This window comes from Cervus elaphus, chromosome 5 (genome assembly GCF_910594005.1).
Source record: "Cervus elaphus chromosome 5, mCerEla1.1, whole genome shotgun sequence".
NCBI classification, from domain to species: domain Eukaryota; kingdom Metazoa; phylum Chordata; class Mammalia; order Artiodactyla; family Cervidae; genus Cervus; species Cervus elaphus.
In genome coordinates this window covers 62,719,153-62,743,938 of record NC_057819.1, presented here as the reverse complement: position 1 = coordinate 62,743,938, position 24,786 = coordinate 62,719,153, and the positions used below count along the sequence as shown (strand labels likewise).

The following is a 24,786-nucleotide window of genomic DNA, read 5'->3' as shown; positions in this document are numbered from 1 at the left end:
CACTCTGTACTTTGAACAGGATCGAAGAGTAAATTACTGGTTTTAATTGGACTTTTTTCTGCCCCATACTATATCACAAATTAATTTTGTAAACTCAGAGGAGTCAGTTTATTATTTGGATTGTGTCAATGTTTTTTTTTTTTTTGAAAATTGATGCTATAATCTCCCAAAACATTTCTCTGTTGAATTTTGATGTGTGATGAAAAGTGAATTTTATCTCATAATTGGCAGTGACCAGCTCAGTGGTTGGACTAAGAAGAAACTCCATAGTATTTCCCAAAGTTAAACTTGCAAGAAATAAAGGTCATGGTCTTTGTTGGATGGCCTGCTGCCTGTCTGATCCACTGCAGCTTTCTGAATCCTGCTGAAACCATTACATCTGAGAAGTATGCTCAGCATATCAATGAGTTGCACCAAAAACTTGAACGCTTACAGAGTCAGCATTGGTCAACAGAATGTGCACAATTTTTCTCCATGACAATGCCTGACTGTATGTTGCACACCCAACACTTCAAAAGTTGTACAAATTGGGCTACAAAGTTTTGGCTCATCTGCCATGTTCAGCTGACCTCCTGCCAACTGGCAGGAGGCAGAAAATGCTTTCCAAGAGTTCATTGGATCCCAAAGCATGGATTTTTATGCTACAGGAATAAACAAAGTTATTTCTTGTTGGAAAAGTGTTGATTGTAATTGTTCCTATTTTGATTAATAAAGATGTATTTGAGCCTATGATAGGGCTTCTGGTGGCTCAGACAGTAAGGAATCTGCCTGCAATGCAGGATACCCAGGTTCGATCCCTGGCTTGGGCAGATCCTCTCAAAAAGGAAGTGCCTACCCACTCCACTATTTTTGCCTGGAGAATTTTGTGGACAGAGGAGCCCATGGGGTTGCAAAGAATCGGTCACGGCTGTGCAACTAACACTTGATCCTAGTAAGAACCATTTAAAATTTATGGTCTGAAACTGCAGTTACTTTTGTGTCAACCTAATAGTTGTTCCCTAGAAACATATAACCTACGAAGACCAAAGAAATAGAAATTTGAATAGATTATAGCTAGTAAGGAAATTAGTGGTAATCAAAAACCTCTGAATAAGGGTAAGCATGGGACTAACTGGCTTCGCTGGAGAATTCTATCAAACATTAAAGAAGACATAACACCAGTTCTCCTCAACTCTTCCAAAAAATAAAAAGAGGAGGAAACACTTCCAAACAAATTTTTAGAGTCCAGCATTGCCCTGAAACCACAGCCAAAAAAAATCACCACAAGAAAGCTACAGATTAATATCCATATACTTATTTGATATTAATTCAGAAATCCTCAACAATATAGTAGCAAACAAAATTCAAGAGCACATTAAAAGGATCATGCCCTGTGACCAATGGGGATTTATTACTGGAATGTAAGTCTGGTTCAACATATGAGAATAAATCAGTGCCGTACACCACATTAACAGAGTGAAGGACAAAAACTACATAATCATCTCAATAGATGCAGAGAAAGCATTTGAAAATTGAATGCTGTTTCATGATAAAAACACTCAACAAATTACAAGTAAAAGGAAACTCCCTCAAAATGATAAGGCCATATATGAAAAGCCCACAGCTGACATTGTATACAACAAAAATTAGTTGCATTTCTATACACTAACAATGAGCAATCCAAAAAGACAAGAAGACAGTAATGACATTTATAATAGCATAAAATAGAATACTTGGGAATAAACTTAACCAAGAGGATATAAGACTTGTACAGTGAAAATTGCAAAACATAGCTGATAGAATTAAGACATGAATAAATGACAAGACACCTTGTGTTCATGATTGAAAGACTTAATATTGTTAAAAATGATTGAGCAATCATTTAAAAAAATTTGTTAATTTATTTTTGACTGTGCTGGGTCTTCATTGCTGTGCGGGCTTTTCTCTAGCTGTGGAGTGTTGGGCTGGCTCTCTGGTTGCAGTGTGCTGACTTCTCTTGTTGCAAAGCAAGGGCTCTAGAGTGAGCAGGCTTCAGTAGTTGTGGGCCATGGGCTCAGTCGTTGTGGTTCCTGGGCTCTATGGTACAGGCTCAATAGTTGTGGCAAATGGGCTTATTAGTTGCTCTGTAGCGTGTGGGATCCAAACCCGAGTCTTCTGCACTGGCAGGCAGATTCTTTACCATTGAGCCGCCAGGGAAGACCCTGATTGAGCAATCTTACTTCCGTAAATATGTATGAGATAATCGAAAGGATATGAAGGAGCTGTTTGCAGACCCATGTTCATTGCAGCATTATTCACACAATAGGTAAGAGGTTGAAGCAACCTAATTGTCTATGGATGAATGAATGAAGAAAATATGATACGTATTTACAATGGAATATTACTCAACTTTAAATAGAAAAAAAATTCTGACACATGCCACAACATAGGTGAATCTTAAGGATGTTATGCCATTCGCAAAAAGACAAATACTCTGTGACTTCCTTTGTTTGAGTCATGTAAAGTAATCAAGCTCATGGAACCAGAAAGTAGAATATGATTGCTAGGGGGTTGGGGGGTGGGATGCAGGCAGTGGAAATGAGTTGTTATTCAATGGAAATTTCAATTTAGCAAGATGTAAAAGTTCGAGAGATTTGTTATACAATAGTGTACTGTAGTTAACAACTGTACTATACACTTGAAAAATATTTAAGATGGTAAATTTTATTTTAAATGTTCCTTTTAACAAAATTAAAAAAGAGAAACAAAAAAGACAAAAATGGGAAAAAACAAAACATGCTTTGTAGGACATTAAATTTTACATTTTTTTAAAATGAAAAGTTTTAATGTCAAGTTGACTTCCATTATACCTTTAAAATGAATTCAGACTACTTTAGAAGTAATTAAACATGCAGGGCTTCTCTTAATTGATATTATGGTCAATATTCTCCTTGAATTTTTATATTTGTGGTGATTTATAGTTACGTTTTCTTTTTGTAGCATAGTATCTTAACTGTTCTACTTTTTATTCTTAGGGTACATTTAAATTCAAAGCAGAAAGTGACCTGTTCCTTGCTGAGCATCACAAGCTTTTATTGTATGATGGCAAACTCTCTGGTGCCATTGCATTCACGTACAATCCACGCGCCACAGATGCCCAACTCTGTCTGGAATCATCCCCTAAGGACAACCCTTCAATTTTTGTTCATTCACCACATGCACTCATGCTCCAGGTACTAGGAATGATATTTAACAATATTTTAGTGGTAAATTTTGATGTATTATTCAGGTGTATTTGGTAGCTTCTATTATAAATACATGAATTGTAACATTTTATTGTTCCTGTTATATTTTATTTTTAATAAAATATATTTAGTTTTTGGAAAAGAATCATTGGAATCTTTACTGTGTCTTCTATTTTACAAGGATGTGAAGGCGGTTTTAACACATTCTATCCAAAGTGCCATGCATTCAATTGGAGGAGTACAAGTGCTGTTTCCACTTTTTGCACAGTTGGATTATAAGCAATATTTATCTGATGAAATTGACTTGACTGTATGGTGAGTCCTTTTGTTTTTTCTTTCATTTGATGTGAGTTATTCTCATCACTGAGCTGCACAATGTTTTTTTTCTTCAATCTTGTAAATTTGTTGTAGAGTTAATAAAGAACATAAAGAAATTTGTGAATTATAATTGTTATTACAAATTCAATTCTAATAATATTTAAATTCTTTATCAGTTGGAAATAGGGAGCTCTAAAAAAAATTATGTTTTGAATAAAGTTAGACATGGTAATAATAATAGAAATGCATATATTTTTACCTAAAATGAAAATATTTAAAATGGTTATTTGGCAGTAATTTCTTTAAGTAAGTTTTCCATATTTAATTATTATTGCAGGTACCATTGAATTTAATTATTATTGCAGGTAACATTGAAATGCAAAATGTTTGATTATGTTACATAATAATAAGTGAATTGGGTTTTTCAAAACTAAATTGCTTATTTAGCACTTTTGTCCCCTCTCTTAGTGTTCAGTGTAAAAAAAGGAAGAGACATGAATTCTAGGACAAGTTATTAAAATGTCGCAGAGGATGTGGAAATGAATTTTTTTTGGCTATATATCCTAGTGAAACTATTTATAATAAAATAATTATGTTTAATTATTAATTGAGTGATTTTAATGTTTTTTGTATTCTCCCTTTTTGAAATTCTCTTTCTAATTTCTACTTTTGTATGCAACTTGAAGTCTACTACCAATGTATATGTTTAGTGTTGTAATAAATTTTCCAGATTATTTTTAGGCAACAAAATGAGTTGTTTTTAAAAGTAATTATGTATCAAAGCTAGTATTTATTGGCTACATTTAAGATAATTAAAATTATCCTTGACCTGTTGCTCCATCATAAAGTTTTTTTGCATCCAACTCTGAAACCTTTGTAACAGAGCTCAGTTACTTTTTTTTTTTTAACTTTTCAACTTTATTAGAATTGCTGACAGTTAAAAAATATAAGTACTTTTGTAGAGGAGGTTGGCTGTTCTCCCTTTCCTAATGGGAATCTCTCAAAACTTTTGAGAGGGACAAAACAGTCAGCCTTTATTCTATTCCATGTTGAGTATATAAAAGTCATGAGGTTGGAAGCATGACTGTAGTCTTACTACTTTAAATTTTTCTGTTCAGATAATGAGGAAAATACTTAAATTATTATTTGAATACTTCAGTTTGCTCCCATCTTTCTTTATCTTCCCTTTTACGTACCTATCGTCTGTTCAGATTAAGCCAGTTTGAGGATTTCTGTCCTAGCCTGTTTGCTCCATATCTTTTCCATCTGTTTGGCCTCTGCCTCTCCAAAATTGAATATACTTGCTTATCTAAGTTACATCTATTTCTTACGGCAAAGTAATAAACTTATATTAGCCATCTTACTACTTGTTTTTGGACATTGCTAATTTTTCTCTATTTTGTGCATGTTTGTCCTGTTGTTTCAAAAGTAATTATTAATGTATTTGTGAGAAAGAATATGAACTAAATATTTGAGTAATAAGTCCTAATCTTACATTAAAATTTTAGTCCTGAAATAATATTGGAGGTAGTTTTAGTAAAGCATCAGTTTCCTTGGAATAGAAACTTTTTATTAAGGGTAAGTGAAAGACTGCATCTATCTAACCATCTCCCCCCCATTTTTTTTAAGAGAACATGGTTTTTCAAACCGTTGTTGTTTTCCTTATTCTAGTTCAACTTTGCTGGCTTTTATCATGGAGTTGTTGAAGAACTCAATTGCTATGCAAGAGCAGATGCTTGCCTGCAAGGGCTTCTTGGTAATAGGATATAGTCTTGAAAAGGTAAAGTATGAAATGCTTTACATTTTTGATTCTTAATTTGCAGTCCATGAAACTTGGTCTGCTAAGAAGCTGAGAAATTCTGTTTGCAAGTGTGTCTCTTTGGTTAATGTAAAGTTACATAAATTAAAACAACCTGTTGCTGTTTTACCTTGCCCCCACTCTGTTTTATTGAATCTCAAAGCATCTTTAACTTTGAGCAGTTTGTGGACCAACTTTTTTCTGGTATTGACACCCTTTAACTTACTTCCCTTGCTCTGTGTTGATAGTGACCTTTGAAATATCTTCCTCTGCAGTCTTCCAAATCCCATGTCAGCAGAGCAGTACTTGAACTTTGCCTTGTATTTTCAAAATACCTGAGTAATCTGCCGAATGGGATGCCCCTACTCAAGCAACTGTGTGACCACATTCTTCTTAACCCAGCTATATGGATTCATACCCCAGCCAAGGTAATGCATACATTGATTTTGTGCTAGTATGTTCAATACATTTTTGTACTTGAGAAGAGTGATAATGAAGAGGATTTTCTTTTATCCTTTTACATGCTGTTGTGTAAGGTTTCAGTGGAATGCATTTTTTGACTAAATGTACTTTTTTTTTTTAATTGGAGGACAATTGCTTTACAATGTTGTGTTGGTTTCTGTCGTACAACAACGTGAATCAGCCATACATACACATATATCCAGGGCTTTCCTGGTGGGTCAGTGGTAAAGAACCTGCCTGCCAGGAGATGTGGGTTCAATCCCTGAGTCAAAAGATCCCCTGGAGACAGAAATGGCAGTCCTCTCCAGTATTCTTGCCTGGGAAATCCCATGGACAAGGAACCTGGCAGGCTAAATACTCCATGGGGTCACAAAAGAGTTGGATAGGACTTAGCAACTAAACCACAAAAATAATACATATGTCCCCTCCCTCTTGAACCTCCTTCCCACCTGACTAAATGTACTTCTGCAGGACAGTATTTCCTCCCTCCCTCCGTCTGCCCCTCCCTTCCTAAAGCAGTATCAGCATTTTTTGAAATACAGAAATAGTATATATTTTCTGTTGTTAAATAAAATTTTATTTGGGAGAGATTTTGATTTACATTTCCTTAACCACAGTTGGATAGCATATATATCTATGTGTCCTTATGTATGTATGAATGTATATACATACATATAAATATATACTCATTGTGCTCTCTCTCTCTGTTTTATACATACATATTCCTTCCACCAAAATGATGAGCTACTGAGTTTAATTCTTACAGGAACAGCTGAAGTGTCATCCTTTCTTGAGGGCTTCCATGATGTGCTGGTCTCATTTAATCATTTTCATTTCACATTAATTAAAATTACTAAACACAATTATATTTCATACAGTAGTTTATTTATTACTGTAACAGCAAACCAGTTGCATTAAGTAAACATAAGTGAATTTGTGATAAAATATGTAAATAAAACTTTTGATAAACTCTAATGTTCTATTAAGTTATCCTAAACATTTGATTTCTTCTCTCCCCCTCTCCTTTCTGGTTCACTTGCAAGTGTTTATCATTGTTCAGGTTGGAATAACATGTACTTACTTTAGTTGTCAGAAAAAAACGTCTGCAGACTTTTTTGCTCTTCTGGAGTCATAGTATCTTATTTTCAGCTGCTCTTTTCAGATGTTAAGGAGAAAAACAGCTGCTGACTCTGATTGCCATTTGGAAATAATCAAAGGAGGCAGCTGGAGGTTGTAGCTTTTTATCTCTGGGTTCAAATTTGACCTCTTTCTCTTCTGTGACCCTCAGTCTTATTTCTTTTCAAGGATTGTTTCAAGTTACTTCTTAAACTTTTTACTAAACACTTCTTTGTCTTACTAAGCAGCGCATTTGTAAGCCTTTGGGCCTCTTTTGATGTGGTCAAAAAACCTCTTAATAGACACTTAGATGTAGGGGAATATTTTAAAATGTTCATTATATCATTTCCTTAAGTCTGTAGTATTATTGCACTGTATTTCTTACCTTTTCCTTGTTAATACATTTCTTTAATTTCCTTTTTAGAATTTCAGTTGGTTTGTTAATATTAAACTCCAGTTTTGTTTCAGCCTTATGCTTTGTGTATCCTTGAGGGGTTATATCTAATTTTATCATAAAGGTAGTTATAACAAAAGGCAGATATAAAGTTTGTTTGACCTAAAGGTCATACAATTTGGGGGAGAAAGGAGCTTTTTAACAAAAAAAATGCAACATGTAAAATTAGGTTTAGGATTTTGGAAGGAACATATGTAGATGAGTGGGCATAAAGTTTAAGCTTCGTTAGGTTCATGGTAAATTCACCTCTGGTTACCAAAGTTGAGGGTATGGTTGTATGAATCAGTCTTTGCTTTTGGAACAGGCTGCTCCCAGTCATTTATAATACTCATTTAAGTTTGATTTGCTCAGAGACAGTCTTTTAAATGACCTGACAAGAGAGATGAGTTCTCTTGTAGACAATAGTCTTTCATTTGTTGAGGCCCTATGGATACAGTGGTGACTAAGACAGATCTGATTCCTGCTCTCATACATAGAATTTAGGTGCAATGGGAAAGACATTTTCATGTATAATTTGTGTGGTTAGTAATTATATAAAGAGTGAGTGAAGAATTATTCATAATTAGAATATGCGTGATCTTGAGGTCTCTGTTCTTATTTACCTCAGTATGTTGCTCTTCAATCCTATTGATTTTTCCTTAGCTGTAGTATCATTCTCAGGAGACTGACTTTCTCCAGTTTTCCATATCTTAGTTTATCACCTTTTGTTAGAATTCCTTCGTGCTTTCAACATATCACAGTCACTCTCATCAGAACATTTCTTAGCCCCCAAATTTGTAATGGTTTCTCTTTGTTTTCAGAATAAAGCATTAAGTCTTCATGCCAGTTCTTCCTAGGCTTTCTATATGAAAAACCAGTTATCCTCAATGGGTAGGTGGGTACCAGAAGTTATCCTAGAGCAGTGGTTCTTAATCTTGGCTGTCTATAGAATTAGTTGGGAAAGGTGTTTTTTTTGTTTTGTTTTTTTTTTTAACTGAAAACAGAATCTCACTCCCCTTTCCCTAGATTCTGATTTAATTGGTCTGGGACAAGACCCAGACAGGTATTTTAAAAATACTTTCCAGGTATTTTAATGCAGGCAAGATTGAGGATGGTTGTTCTAGATCTAGGGAAACTTTTTGTATTATCTACAATTTTCTCTATTTGAAATTTCCTCTTATTGTTAGAACCACTCATCTTCAAAGCCTACCACTCTTCTTGACTATTTTAGCTTACCCCAAAATAATTTCTCTGGCCTCTGAATTGATAGTATTTAATAGCTCTGTGGCACTCGTTTTGCAATTAATTACATATTGCCACATGAGTGTTATTAAGTTTCAGTAGGGGTCTTCATTACCTTTGGTTTTTCACTTAAAATTGGGTGTATTTTTAATCTTCCCCATTAGATCTTTAGCTCCCGAGGGACAGTGTCTGCGCCATTGTATATTCACTAATACAGTGCTCCAAATACAGGTGAAGGTAAATATTTTCTGGTTGAATTATCACAGTTAAGAATTTGAATCATGTCATAGAAAGTTCTGTATATCCTCAATAACAAGTAAGCTGGGGCTGTCTATCTGAACAGCAGTAGCAACATCAAAATTATGTTATCTTTCAGCAACTCTGTGTATTATAGCATGTTTATGATTTTCTAAACAATAATTGGATTTCTCTACTGGTTCAGCAGTAAAGAGTCTGCCTGCCAATGCAGGAGATGTGGGTGCGATCCCTGGGTCAGGAAGATCCCCAGGAGAAGGAAATGGCAACCCACTCCAGTATTCTTACCTGGGAAGGCCCATAGACAGAGGAGCCTGGCAGGTTACAGTCCATGGGTTGGGAAAGACTCAAACATGACTTAGCTACTAAACAACAACAACAAACCACAGTCATCTCTCGAACTTCGATTTTAAGTGGTTCAGAGTCTGCCATTCTTTACCATGTATTGTTACTGATTGACTCCCTAATTCATTTAACCTTGATTGTTTATAGGGCATCTGGAATATAGCCACCTAATTTTTATCTTTCAGGGTTAAAAAGGAAAATGCCCTCAACATCTGGGAATGTTCATTATGTTTAAACATAAATGTTCAGTTGTAAATGATCAGGAGTAGTTTGAGGTTTGGCCAAATTTAATGCCTTCCTTAATATTTCTTAGTTTGTGAAGTATATCCACTAGCAGCACAATGAAAAATTCTTGATTTCTGTATGAAAGTAGAACAAAAGTGGTTTTTATTTTGTGCTGTTGTTAGTAGTATAGTTGTTTGTGAATTTTAGAGACTATAATATTATACGACAATCTTTGTCGTAATGAGCTGCTATAACAAAATTCTGTTTTTCTAATAAACATTTCTTAAGGTAGGCTTTACATATTTTTGTATGATTTTCTTTTTTTGTTCTATTTTTAGTTACTCCTGCGTTTTTTTTAAATTTCTTCTGAGTTATTCCAGCTACTTGTTTTCTCCAAAACAAAGACAATTTCTAGCTTTTGAAGACAATTATGCAAAGTATAAATAGTAGGTTTATTATAAAGAAGTAAGTTCATGACTAATTGCTGATTGCAATTTTCTCAGCACTATAGGAATAGTGCTGCAAAAACGTGGTATATCTGGGGATGTTTACTTCATAGTGCTGCTGCAAAAGAAGCATTTGCCTGGTTTTGTTTTATAAGCAGTATGTGTGCTTGTGGGTATGTGTCAGTGGCTATATGTTGTCTGTTAACATGGAGGTTACTGTCAAGCTACTTAAGCAGCTTACTTTTTAGAACAAGTGTGGTCCAAATAGAGCAACCTGAGAGTATTACTGGAAGGAAGGGTAGAATGCTGGTCTGTTTCTTTGATTTGAGCTCTCTATTTTGATTCTCTAGGTGCAGCTGACACTCTATACTTACCTGTCCACGGAATTCATTGGTACAGTCAACATATATAATGCCATTCGGAGAGTTGGGACAGTGCTTCTCATAATGCATACTCTGAAGTACTACTACTGGGCAGTGAGTCCTCAGGACCGGAGTGGTATTACCCCCAAAGGATTAGGTATTTCATCTCTATCTGTATATTATGTTACATATACATGGAAATTCAGGATTTTCCCTTCCCTCCTTCCTTCCCTCCCTCTTTCTTCCATCTCTTTTTTCCTAAACCAATACGAATTACATTATTCTGAAAGTTTTTCTAAATCTCTTCATGGCAAAATTTTAATCTTGCTGATAATTTTAATAGTTTGTCCTAAACTATTTAATAGTTTTTTAAAATAGTTTTTATTTATTTAAACTATTTTATTAGTTTAAATAGTTTTTATTTAAACTATTTTTTGAATGAGTTGAGTTGAGTTCAGTCGCTCAGTCGTGTCTGACTCTTTGCGACTATTAAATAATCTACTATTTAATAGTTTGTGGTTGCCAGAGATTAACAGCTCACTGATTTTATAGAAGAATGTTACTTTTGCTAGTATGAGTTGTTTGGGGATCAAATATGACTAGGATAATTTCTAAGGCATTGAGGATGAAAGAAAATTCTATGTTAGCAACTAGTGTTGATATTGAGTTCAGTTATCCCAATGAAAGTCATTGACAGCAGTGTTTTTTGAGATAATGGAGATTTTTTTGTAGGAGTAGGGAGTATCTGCTTCTAATAACTTATATAAGGAAACTACAGAATTTCAGTAATTATTTTCTGTATAATTGGAACTGACTTATTGGAAGACTAATGTTCATTCAGTATGTCAATAGTTCATAGATGGGGTCAAAATAAAAGTTTTGACAAATAGTGCCTCGTTTAAAGTATTGCAAAACCTGCTTAAAACTGGTTTATATCATTGTTCATTGTTATTCAGTCACTATGTTGTGTCCTGTTCTTTGTGACCCCATGGACTGCAGCATGCCAGGCTTCGGAAGTCTTTCACTATCTCCTGGAGCTTGCTCAAACTCACGTCTATTGAGTCGATGATGCTGTCCAACCATTTCATCCTCTTTTGCCCCCTTCTCCTGCCCTCAGTCTTTCCCAGCATCATGGTCTTTTCCAATGAGTTGGCTCTTCACATCAGGTGGCCAAAGTATTGGAGCTTCAGCTTCAATATCAGTCCTTCCAATGAATATTCAAGACTGATTTCCTTTAGCATTGACTGGTTTGATCTCCTTTCTGTTTAAGGGACTCTCAAGAGTCTTCTCCAGTAGCACAGTTTGAAAGCATCACTTCTTTGGTACTCTGCCTTCTTTATGGTCCAACTGTCACATCTGTATGTGGCTACTGGAAAAACCATAGCTTTGGCCATATGGACCTTTGTCGGCAAAGTGATGTCTTTGGTTTTTAATATGCTGTCTAGGTTTTTCATAGCTTTTCTTCCAAGGAACATCTGTCTTTTAATTTCATGGCTGCAGTCGCCATCCGTAGTGATTTTAGAGTGGTATCATCTGCCTATCTGAGATTGTTGGTATTTCTCTCAGCAGTCTTGATTCCACCTTGTGATTCCTCCAGTCTAGCATATTGCTTGATGTACTCTGCATTTAAGTTAAATAAGCAGGGTGACAATATACAGCCTTGTTGTATTCCTTTCCCAGTTTTGAACCTGTCAGTTGTTCCATGTCTGTTCTGTTATTTCTTGGCCTGCATACAGGCTTCTCAGGAAATAGGTAAGGTGGTATGGTATTCTTGTCTCTTTAAGAATTTTTCACAGATTGTTGGGATCCACGCAGTCAAAAGCTTTAGCATAATCAGTGAAGCAGAAGTAGATGTTTTTCTAGAATTCTGTTGTTTTCTCCGTAGTCCAGCATGTGTTGGGAATTTGATCTCCGGTTCCTCTGCCTTTTCTAAATTCAGCTCTAGGGCTTATTTTTGCTGAGTGTTAGAGCATCTGCATCTTCATCTGCGAAGAATATAATCAGTCTGACTTTGGTATTGACCGATGGTGACATCTACGTGTGGAGTCATCATGTGTAGTTGGAAGAGGGTGTCTGCTATCACCAGTGTGTTCTCTCGACAAAACTGTGTTAGCTTTTGCCCTGCTTCCTTTTGTACTCCAAGGTCAAACTTGGCTGTTACTCCAGGTTTATATTGTAAAAGAGGGTTAACCATGGTTAATAGGCTGATAGTTTCAGTAGAATTTGGTGCAGGGGCTCAGAATATGGCCCCTGCTCTTTTGTCAGTTTTTCTCTCTCCATTTCCCAGTTCTTCTGTATTGGCTCTTTTCATGTACTTTCTCTCTTTGTAGTAGCAGCAGCCACCCTACCTTCACATCCCCACAACTTTAAATCTAGCAAGAGTATCTGTCTGTATCGAGCATTTCCAGCAAAAGTCCTTTTAGTCTCTTTGTTGCTCACTGGCTCTGATTGCATCGTGTGTCCATCTGCATGGCAGTGTTCTTCAGATTGCCCAGAAGAGGAGGTCCTTCTTACCCCCAAAACACGTGATCTGAGTGTGAAGATGGCTTCAGTGCCTTTAGAAGAATTGAGGGCTATTGTTTTAAATCAGGAGATAGATGCTGGAGAGTGAAACAATATACATTCTGATTTTTTACTCAAAGGCTTTGGTTATTCAGTGATTTACAAAGACGAGGTTTCATATTTGTACAATATTTTTAAAAATCCCTTTCAAAATAAACTAGGTTTATTATCAGACAATGTGCTATCATTTAGAAAGCTGTGAGAACACATGAAAGTTCCATGATCTTGTTTGAGCTGGCATGTTGCAGCAGATCTAGAACTAAATCATTATTTCCTGATGGTGTAAGAGTGTCATGTATCGTCCTGGGTGTTTGTATTATATTCTAGCCTTGATTTTATAACTGATTAGTGATCTTGGGGAAGTCTCATACTTCAAGTGAGAAAGCTGGCCAAACTGTATGGTTCTGTTGTAATTCTGTAACCTTTCTTGTCTAGGAATCGTCATGTGGAACAAATTTTAAACAATTTTCTTCCTAGTTTAATTGATCTCTTCAAGGTCATGTTGGTCCTGTGCTTTGGTGGTCTAGGAACTAGCTGTAAATAATGATTAGTGGGGGGAAAATTGCAGAAAATATGAGGCAAGCAAGTACCTGAGTTAGGATCTTAGGACAATGAGTATTTGGTTTCAAAAGCTTTCTACTTAGGAATTATATGTTTGAGACATGAAAATTGACTTTAATGTGAGCCATGTGTGACCAAGGACTTTTTCAAAAAGAGAAGGAGATGTCAGAGGTGGTCAGCACAATGCTTCCCTCCTTCGTGGATGACATTGTGCTGAAGTGTGCTTTTTGAGGGTTTTATATTAGCTTATACAGTGGTAACAGTAGAAAAGTTTTTTCATACTAAGTTCATATGTAAAGTTTAGATTTTCTTTTGCTTTTTTTCCTTTTTAAACTTATGTTGCCATAGTAAGATTTCCAAAGAGTCTTTTAAAGCTAAATGTAAATTTGTTACCTCATCTTTCTATTTTGAAATTCCTTTGACCTTAGTCAAAAACAAATGTCTTCATTGCAGTTTCTGTGTAACTGATTTTGTGCATTGGAAGCACTATGTATTCAATCACATTGAGATTGAATGCTTGTTTTTCTAGAGGAATTAAACTCTTCAGGAAAGTTACCTTTACGTTCCTTATAAATAAGTGGGAAAACTGTTGGGAATGGGAATTTTATACTTAGCTTCAGGGTTTTTGGAATACTCAATGTGTGTGCATATGTGTTTGTCTTTTTTTAAAAGATGGACCAAGACCTAATCAAAAAGAAATGTTTTCTCTACGAGCATTCTTGTTGATGTTTATTAAGCAATTAGTAATGAAGGTGAGTTCACATTTCTTATCCAGTAGCATGTGTTTATTGTAACATAATTTCACATAAAATGCTCTGTTGGTTTATTTATTGTTTGCTCTGTTAATGGGTTTACACAGTGGAAAATACTTTGAAAGGTATGTATTTCCTTGTTTGTTTTTTCTTATTGTTTCCTAGGCATATATTGCTAAACATTAGTGCAGAATTAGAGATCGATAATTGTAAGTTATATTATATGAATTTCTATTGGAGTGCAAGTGTATTCATACTTCCATTCAGCAAGTATTTACTGAGTTGCTCGTAGTTCCTACCAGTCCTAGACCTGGTGATACAGCAGTCGACAGAACTGCTCAAAAGGAGGAGGTTTCATTTTTAAAGAGTCCCTCTACGTGACATCCAGATTTTGAAAAATAATTTTCCTGTATAAAAATGTAGGATAGAAATGATTACATTTTGTTCCATTTCCTTCCATTATCAGTAAAGTAAAATTTAATATTATTTTTCAGGAAGGTGTTTTGGTTTTATAAGATGCCAACATATAAATATATTTTTCTCAATATCTTATTCAGTATTTTCCTATATCATTTTATTTTGTAATCTTTATAGTTTAATGCTTTATTAGCTGCCACATAATATTGTGGTAAATGGACCTAACTGTTGGTATATGTTTCAGAATCAGATATCTTATTTCTGTTTATTTAAAAACTTATCCTTTACATTGTCTCTTTATGTTCCTTCCTACTGTGTTTAGTTTCTAATTATCTTATTGCTCTTTTTTCAGATTTCATGCTTGTTTTATGATTAATAGTACAGTAGCTTGAAAATTTTCATAATGTATTCATACTAAAAAAAGTGCAGTGTTTTTCCCACTGAAATTACCACTCAGTTTTTAGTACTTGACATTTTAACTCGGTAATTTTAGAAACTGTTCATTTTAGTCTCCAAGTTTAATAGGAAAAGATAAGCAGAGAAGTTATCTTCTGTGTTTAAAGGCGTGACAGGTGTAATACCCTTGCACTTGTCCTCAGTGACCATGTTCGCCTACTTCAGGGTTCTGAGGCTCTGCTAGATAAGTCACCACCCATTTACAAGGTGCCGCACACAGGGTGCTGGTGTCCGATCTCTCTGACCTTCTACATTGTGCTGCCTACTGCATGTCTTCAGTGCTTCCCCGAGTCTTTATTTTATGTTTAGATTCTTTCTTTCCTTTTCGGTTTAGATTCTATATTACATTATTTTTTTATGTTTATAGCAACTGACCAAGTTGGCAAATCTCTGTGTGTAATTTTCCTTTTCAAAAAAGTTTTTTATATGTAAGTATAAAATACTTGTATTATGTTTTTTAAGGATAATGGAGTAAAGGAAGATGAACTACAGGCCATTCTTAATTATCTACTCACTATGCATGAGGTAACGTGAATTTTATATGTTTTATTTTTTGAAGTTATGGGCTTTTTTAAACATAAAAGAGTTAAAGAACTCTCTTATTAATGATGTAACTATACCTGTACCTGTGCTCAGAATGGAGAGTAAATTAGGAATGAAAGCTTAGCAATTTGCATTGAAATATTCTTTATTACTACAACTTGCCTCTGTGAATAAGCATGAGAGGCTTTAAAAAGTATGAAAATAAGATCTCATTAACCTAATAAGACTAAAGAATAACCTAATAACCAAAAAATACTTTCAGTGTATTTCCAGGTACCAGTATAATAAATGGAAAAATAGATAACAAAATGACTACAAATGATTGGACTTTTGAATTCCTAACATACTCTTCCCACTGATTTTGCACAATCAAATACTGTTAAATCACTCATTTATAATTGATTTAAAATTAAGTGGTTGTAAAGGAGGTTAAATAGGTTGAAATGTCTGGAGTTTTTTCCTTTATTGAGTTGGGAAAATTTGATATATGCCCAATGTAGTCTAAATAAATAATCTAATTAAATGTATTTTATATAAGTTAAATCTGGAAGTGAATTTCATATAAAGCATGGCATTTATATGATAACTTAAATTCCTATGTATAATTCATGTTTTATGAGTTAGCATATTTGTTACGTCATGAGAATAGTGCCTTTTAAAATCATTAGTAGATAAGAGATATGGTTTGGATCTGTCTTTGTTAATTGGGGCAGAAGAGAATGGGTTAAATTTCTTGGTAGCATCATGTTTGACCAAAACATTAATGAGTATGATTTCTTTTTCCTCTTGAGTAGGGTAGTCTCTCTTTAGATTTTCTTGACCATTCGGGACCAAAATATTTCATAACTGAGAAACTGGAAGTCACAGTGATCTGTTTTCCTTGAAACTATTAAATCAGATATTTTTTGGGTCCTTCAAATCACACTTTTCCAAAGCCCCAGTGCCCTACCTCTAGATGATTTATTTAGCATATTGAGAATTAAATATTGAAGTAGCTGCCACAGCGAGAATTAAAAAGCAGTGAGTGAAAACCTGGACGAAGGGCACCATAGAGATGACTTCCTGCTGCTTCCCTTTGTATCTTTGGGTTAGTAATGCCCAATAATGCCCTTATGATATACTGAATAGTCGACAAAGATTGTGAAGGGTTTTCTTGAAATTTTTAGATTTCAGAACTCCTTTGTGCTTATTCTTGTGCTTTTCTGCAAATGTTATCAAATTATGCCATATACAGAAGTGTGTTCACCCAGTGAACATTTATTGATCATTTGGAACCTTTTCCCCCCATGTCTCCCTTTGTATCTGATTAAGCAAAAATAAAAGAAGCTGCATAGGAACAGTTTTAAAGTCCAAAGAGACACCAACTTTGTTTTAAGGCTGCAGTAGCTGATACAAAATCTCCTTGTTGCCTTCTCCAGCCTTCTCTCTGGAGATACAGCAATAAATTCAGAAACCTGTTAGCTAACACAGGAGTTTTAAACACTTCTCCATTTGCTTCTTTAACTACCTGTCATGCCTAACAGTGTATCATTTAAGATTTCAAACCACAAAACCAGAGAGGGGAGAAAAATATGCCACCCCAAACAAAAACCCACCTTAAAGTTTTGGGAAAAAATTTTGCTTCCCTGTTCTCCACTTGGGTGATGAGACCTGCACCATCACTGCAATGTCCATTTTCAAAAATGTCAAGAGGCAGTCTGTACGCAGATGGGCTTGCAGTGTATGTTTCTGTGGCCCAGGTGGTGAGTCTATGGTGTTTATCACATCATGTCTGCTTTGGACAAATTAAAAAATACAAAGATTATTATTGCCATGTATATAGATGTAGAAAAAGCAAGAGAATTCTAGAAAGAAACATAGAAAAGGCATACAAAAAAAATAGCCAAAAAAAAAAAAAAAAAGCATAGAAAAAAATAGAAAAAGCAACAGAATTCCAGAAAAACATCTGTTTCTACTTCATTGAATATGCTAAAGCCTTTGACTGTGTGGACTACAACAAACTGTGGAAAATTAAAGAGTTGGGAATACCAGACCACCATACCTGCTTTCTGAGAAACCTGTGTGCAGGTCAAGAAGCAACAGAATTGGACGGGGAACAATGGACTGGTTCCAAATTGGGAAAGGAGTACATCAAGGCTGTATATTGCCACCCCGCTTATTTAACATATACACAGAGTACATCATGTGAAAAGTTGGGCTGGATGAAGCACAAGCTGGAATCAAGATTGCCAGGAAAAATACCAGTAACCTCAGATATGCAGATGACACCACCCGTATGGCAGAAAGTGAAGAACTGAGGAGCCTCTTGATGAAAGTGAAAGAGGAGAGTGAAAAAGCTGGCTTGAAACTCAACATTCAAAAAATGAAGATCATGGCATCTGGTCCCATCACTTCATGGCAAATAGATGGGGAAACAGTGGAAACAGTGACAGACTTTATTTTCTTGGGCTCCAGAATCAGTGCAGTTGGTGACTGCAGCCATGAAATTAAAAGACATTTGCTCCTTGGAAGAAAAGCGATGACAAACTTAGACAACATATTAAAGAGCAGAGACATTACTTGGCCGACAAAGGTCCATCTAGTTAAAGCTGTGGTTTTTCCAGTAGTCATGTTTAGATGTGAGAGTTGGACTATAAAGAAAGCTGAGCACTGAAGAATTGATGCTTTTGAACTGTGGTGTTGAAGAAAACTCTTGAGAGTCCCTTGGACTGCAAGGAGATCCAACCAGTCCATCCTAAAGGAAATCAGTCCTGAATGATCATTGGAAGGACTGAAGCTTCAATATTTGGTCACCTGATGTGAAGAGCTGACTCATTGGAAAAGACCCTGATGCTGGGAAAGATTGAAGGTGGGAGGAGAAGGGGACGACAGAGGATGAGATAGTTGGATAGCATCATCGACTCGATGGACATGAGTTTGAGCTTGGAGTTGGTGATGAACAGGGAAGCCTGGCGTGCTGCAGCCCATAGGGTCACAAAGAGTTGGACACGATTGAGGGACTGATCTATACTGATATCTTTAATACTAACAACAGATTATATGGGGCTTCCCTGGTGACTCAGATGATAAAGAATCTGCCTGCAGTGTAGGAGACCCAAGTTTGGTCCCTGGGTTATGAAAATCCCCTGGAGAAGGGAATGGAAACCCACTCCCGTATTCTTGCCTGGAGAATTCCATGGACAGAAGCTATAGTCCATGGGGTCGCAAAGAGTTGGACATGACTGATCTGCTAACACTTTTTCCTAGATAGTATATGAGAACTGTCTAGTTACCATTTCCCATAAGATCTTATTTCAGAACTAGTTTCTTGAGAGACTTAGCGCACATTGTGGTCCTAGTTAAATAAATTTATAGTGATACACAGTATCTTCCCCCCAACACTACTACCATATTCCCAAGGTCTATTAGCATATTGAAGCATCAATTTGTCTTTGTTGTAATAAAACAGAACAGCCTGTTTGTCCTTCCCTGCCAATTTCTTGTTGAAGGCAATGGAACGCACTCCAGTACTCTTGCCTGGAAAATCCCATGGACGGAGGAGCCTCGTAGGCTGCAGTCCATGGGGTCGCTAGGAGTCAGACACAGCTGAGTGACTTCATTTTCACTTTTCACTTCCATGCATTGGAGAAGGAAATGGCAACCCACTCCAGTGTTCTTGCCTGGAAGATCCCAGGGATAGGGAAGCCTGTTGGGCTGCCATCTGTGGGGTCACACAGAGTCAGACATGGGTGAAGCAACTTAGCAGCAGCAGCAACCAATTTCTTGATGTGTACTCACTCCTTAAAAAATAAGAAACCTGTAAATCAATACCTGTTACAGCAATGGAATATGTTTTAGGAAATCTTGATGCAGTTAAATAGTCATTTTATATCTTTGATTATGAAATTATTTGACTATTTGGTGTTGTGTACTTTGAATTTTATAGATGAATATATATATATATATATAAATGTGTAGTGTCTTTAAACAAGTGTATTTGTACAGAAGCCTACTTATTTTTTTGATATTCTAATTCATTATTACAGAAGTAGTCATTGTTCAAATAAGTTGTTTTTCCTTATTTAAATAAAATTCTAAAATAATTTTAGGATGACAATCTAATGGATGTCCTACAGCTGCTTGTTGCATTAATGTCAGAACATCCTAACTCTATGATACCTGCTTTTGACCAAAGGAACGGGTTACGGTAAGACTTTAACATTTCAAGAATTTTAATATATTTAATATAAGAGATTAGTTTTGAAATGATAGGTTCTTAGATATGAAAATTGTTACTGGATCCTATAAAACAGGATATAAGATTCTTTTATTTCATGTCTTATGTTTTTTGAAAAATTCTTCAATGATACAGGATCTGTTACTGTTTACTAGGTGAGGACAAATCAAGCAAATCATTCCAGTGTTTGTAGAGTTAATGGTATTATGCAGCTATTGTAAGGTCAAATTCTCTAACAGACCTCTCTTTAGGTCCTAGAATAGTAATATACAATTGTGATCTAAGAGAAGATCTCCATATCTTTCCTTTAAAATATAACCTTTTCCAACCTCAGTCCCAAGTCGTCATTGTATTAGTCTGCTCAGCATGCTGTAACAAAATATCCTAGACCAGGTCGTTTAAACACCAACAATTTGTTTTCTCACAGTTTTGGAGACTGTAAGTCCCAGATAAAGGTGCCTGAAGGGTTGGTGTCTGGTGAGGGCTTTTCCTTTGGGGTGTAGGCAGCCTCCTTCCTACTGTGTTGACAGGGTAGAAAGAGAGCGAGAGAAAAAGCAGAAAGCTCTTTGTTTTCTTTTTAAATAAGGATGCTAATCCACTTGAATCAGGACGCACCGTTATGACCTCATTTAATTTTTGCTTTTTATTTAAAATTTTAATTGGAGTATAGTTTATTTGCAATGTTGTTAGTTCCCAGTGTACAGCAAAGTGATTCAGTTGTAACTATACATATATCTAGTCTTTCTAAGATTTTTTTCCCATGTAGGTCATTACAGAGGATTGAGTAGAGTTCTCTGTGCTATACCTCAGGTCCTTATTTGTTATCTGTTTTCTCCCAAATTCCCCCTGCCCCACCTCCTAATCATAGTTCCCTGTCTTATACTTAAAACTTCTCTGTCATATCTGCGTCTTGTTCTGATGATAGGTTTACCCCTTCAGACTGTATTTTCTTGCCTCGTTCGCATGTCTTGACCTCCTTTAACTTAACTGATTTCTTTTCCGAATACAACCACAGTTGAGCTTAGGAATTTAGTATATGAGTTGGGGAGCACATATTCAGTCGGTAACAGTTATCAGCAACAAAAGAGAATACTTCTGTTTTAAGTCTTTCATTTAATGAGAAGGTTTTGGGGGCACAAAAGTTTAACAGATACTTTGCTGAGTGATCAGCTGCAGTAAGTAATTTAATAATCTAGTTATAATAAATTTTCCATACCATGGATCATGGAAAAAGCGAGGGAGTTGCAGGAAAAACATCTGCTTCATTAATTATACTAGAGCCTTTGACTGTGTGCCTCACAGCAAACTGTGAAAAATTCTTAAAGAGATGGCAGTAATGGCAGTACCAAATCACCTTACCTCTCTCTTGAAAAACCTATATATGAGTGAAGAAGCAATAGTTAGAACTGGACATGGAAAAATGGACTGGTTCAGAATTGGGACAGGAGTACAACAAGGCTGTATATTGTAACCTTGCTTATTTAACTTATGTGCAGAAATGCTGGGCTTGGATGAATCACTAGCAGGAATCAGAATTGCCAGGAGAAATATCAACAACCTCAGATACGCAGGTGACACCATTCTAATGGCATAAAGTGAAGAGGAACTGAAGATCCTCTTTATGAGGGTAAAAGAGGAGAGTGAAAAAGCTGGCTTCAAACTCAGCATTCAGAAAATTAAGATCATGCCATCTGGTCCCATCAATTCATGGCAAATAGATGGTGAAAAAGTGGAAGCAGTGATAAACTTTATTTTCTTAGGCTCCAAAATCACTGTGGATGGTGACTGTAGTCATGAAACTAAAAGATGCTTGCTCCTTGGAAGAAAAGCTATGAGAAACCTAGACAGTGTATTAAAAAGCAGAGATACCACTTTGCTGACAAAGGTCTGTATGGTCTAAGCTATAGTTTGTGCAGTAGTTTTGTACGGATGTGAGAGTTAGACCATAAAGAAGGCTAAGTGCCAAAGAACTGATGTTTTTGAATTTTGCTGGAGAAAACTCTTGAGAGTCCTGGACAGCAAGGAGATCAAACCAGTCAGTCCTAAAGGAAATCAACCCTGAATATTGATTTAAGGGCGGTTGGTTAAGCTCCAATACTTTGACTACCTGATGCAAAGAGCCAACTTATTGGAAAAGACCTTGATGCTGGGAAAGATTGAAGGCAAAAGGAGAAGGGGAAAGCAGAGGATGAGATGGTTGGATGGCATCATCAACTCAATGGACATGAATTTCAGCAAACTGGAGATAGTGGGTGACACTGAAGCCTGGCGTGCTGTAGTCCATGGCGTTACAAAGAGTCGGACACGACTTAGCGACTGAGTGACGACAGCAAGCAGTCTTTTATTACACAGTTTTGGTTTGTTTTTCAGTGTTCTTTCTGTGTAAGATAGGAGATGACTTCATGCATTATACTTAGGGAGTGCATTTTCAGAAACTCGCCGAGAAGCAGAACCAAAAGTGTTTGCGCGTGCGTGTGTGTGTGTAAGAGAGAGAGAGAGAGAGAGACAGACAGACATGTATGTTAAGGAATGGGCTTATGTGATTGTAGAAGCTGACAGGTCCAAAATTTGCGGGGTAGGCTGGCAGGTGGAGATCCAGATAAGAGTTGATGTTGCAGTTTGAGATTAAAGTGTCTGCTGGCGTAATTCCCTCTTCCTCTAGGGAGGTCAGTTTTTTTTGTTTTGTTTTGTTTTTTTTTAATTATTAAGGCCTTTAACTGTTCCAATGAGGTACCCACATTATGAAGGGTAATTGACTTTATTCAGTCTACTGATTTAAATGTCAGAGTAAATGCTGACCTCATAGAGTTATTTGGGGAATACTTCCTAGCCCTAACCTATCATCTTTGCATCTAGTGATCTGTTAACAAGTGTTCATTTTTTGTTTTGTTTTATCAATAAAGGTCAGTCTGCAAGTTCTGCCTATCCTTTATAGGTAGTTGTTCTCTTGTCACTTCATTTTTTAAAACCTCTCATCTTGCTTTAAGTTTTTCTTATACATGCACCACTCAGGGATTAAGGCGAGAGCTGGGTGATAATTCACGTTTGTATAGAAAGACTTGATTGATATTGTGGCCTGAGTTTGTCCAATACATTGCATCTCTTAGGTCAGTTTGTGGCTTTTGAAGGTTTTTACACAGATCTTGAGGATTCTTCCCCTTTGTTTGCTCCTAGCTATTCAGCAGTCTCCTACCCTCTCTAGTCTGTGTGTGCTAAGTTGCTTCAGTTGTGTCTGCTCTTTGCAACCCAGTAAAGGACAGAAATGGTATGGACCTAACAAACAGAAGATATTAAGAACAGTTGGCAAGAATATACAAAGAAACTATACAAAAAAAAAATCGCCATTTTCCAGATAACCACGATGGTGTAATCACTCACCTAGAACCAGACATCCTGGAGTCCAAAGTCAAGTGGGCCTTAGGAAGCATCACTACAAACAAAGCTAGTGGAGGTGATGGAATTCCAGTTGAGCTATTTCAAATCCTCGAAGATGATGCTGTAAAAGTGCTACACTCAGTATGCCAGAAAATTTGGAAAACTCAGCAGTAGCCACAGGACTGGAAAAGGTCAGTTTTCATTTCAATTCCAAAGAAAGGTAATGCCAAAGAATGTTCAGACTACTGCACAATTGCACTCATCTCACACGCCAGCAAAGTAATGCTCAAAATTCTCCAAGCTCGACTTCAGCAGTACATGAATTGAGAACTTCGAGATGTTCAAGCTGGATTTAGAAAAGGCAGAGGAACCAGAGATCAAATTGCCAACACCTGTTTGATCATCGAAAAAGCAACAGAGTTCAGAAGGACGTCTACTTCTGCTTTATTGATCATCTCAAAGACTTGGACTGTGTGCATCACAGCAAACTGGAAAATTCTTCAAGAGATGGAAATACCAGAGCATCTGACTTACCTCCTGAGAAATCTGTATATAGGTCAAGAAGCAACAGTTGGAACCAGACATGGAAGAACAGACTGGCTCCAAATTGGGAAAGGAGTACATCAAGGCTGTATATTGTCACCCTGCTAATTTAACTTAATATGCAGAGTACCTCATGTGAAATGCCGGTCTGGGTGAAGCACAAGCTGGAATCAAGATTGCTGGGAGAAGTATCAATAACCTCAGATATGCAGATGATACCACCCTTAAGGCAGTAAGTGAAAAAAACTAAAGAGCCTCTTGATGAAAGTGAAAGAGGAGAGTAAAAAAGTTGCCTTGAAACTCAGCATTCAGAAAACGAAGATCATGGCATCTGGTCCCATCACTTCATGGCAAATAGATGGGGAAACAATGGAAACAGTGACAGACTTTATTTTTTTGGGTTCCAAAATCACTGCAGATGGTGACTGCAGCCATGAAATTAAAAGACACTTGTTCCTTGGAAGGATAGCTGTGACCAGCCTAGACAGTATATTAAAAAGCAGAGACGTTATTTTGCCGACAAAGGTCTGTCTAGTTAAAGCTATGGTTTTTCCAGTAGTCATATATGGATGTGAGAGTTGCACCATAAAGAAGGCTGAGAGCTGAAGAATTGATGCTTTTGAACTGTGGTGTTGGAGAAGACTCTTGAGAGTCCCTTGGACAGCAAGGAGATCAAGCCAGTCAATCCTTGGAGAATTTCAGTCTTGAATATTCATTGAAAAGACTGATGCTGAAGCTGAAACTCCAGTCCTTTGGATACCCAATGTGAAGAACTGACTCATTGGAAAAGACCCTGATGCTGGGAAAAATTGAAGGAGGGAGGAGAAGGGGACAGCAGAGGATGAGATGGTTGGATGGCATCAACGATTCGATGGACATGAGTTGAGCAAGCTCTTGGAGATGGTGATGGATAGGGAAACCTGGCATGCTGCAGTCCATGGGGTCGCAGTCACGCACAAGTGAGCAACTGAACTGAATTGGACTGTGGCCCACCAGGCTCCTCTGTCCTAGGGGATTCTCCAGGCAAGAATACTGGAGTGGTTTTCCATTTCCTTCTCCAGGCCTCTAGTCCGTCGGAACCCATTTTCTTAATTCCTGTAACCTGAAGGATCGTTTTTCTCACAATATTAGCTACCTGAACTTCTGACAGAAAGTA

At 36.5% G+C, this 24,786-nt stretch overlaps 1 protein-coding gene across 4 annotated transcripts in view; it reads left to right on the top strand.

Moving 5' to 3' along the window:
* Positions 1–24,786, top strand: part of LRBA (LPS responsive beige-like anchor protein) — a 723,276-nt gene that overhangs the window by 100,909 nt on the left and 597,581 nt on the right. For all 4 annotated transcript variants that reach the window (XM_043902582.1, XM_043902581.1, XM_043902579.1 and 1 more), the window contains exons 10-17: positions 2,994–3,191; positions 3,385–3,518; positions 5,193–5,301; positions 5,595–5,747; positions 10,194–10,362; positions 14,001–14,080; positions 15,416–15,478; positions 19,585–19,682. In XM_043902582.1, the coding sequence (XP_043758517.1) occupies positions 2,994–3,191; positions 3,385–3,518; positions 5,193–5,301; positions 5,595–5,747; positions 10,194–10,362; positions 14,001–14,080; positions 15,416–15,478; positions 19,585–19,682 (1,004 nt within the window). The remainder of the gene's footprint in view (positions 1–2,993; positions 3,192–3,384; positions 3,519–5,192; positions 5,302–5,594; positions 5,748–10,193; positions 10,363–14,000; positions 14,081–15,415; positions 15,479–19,584; positions 19,683–24,786) is intronic.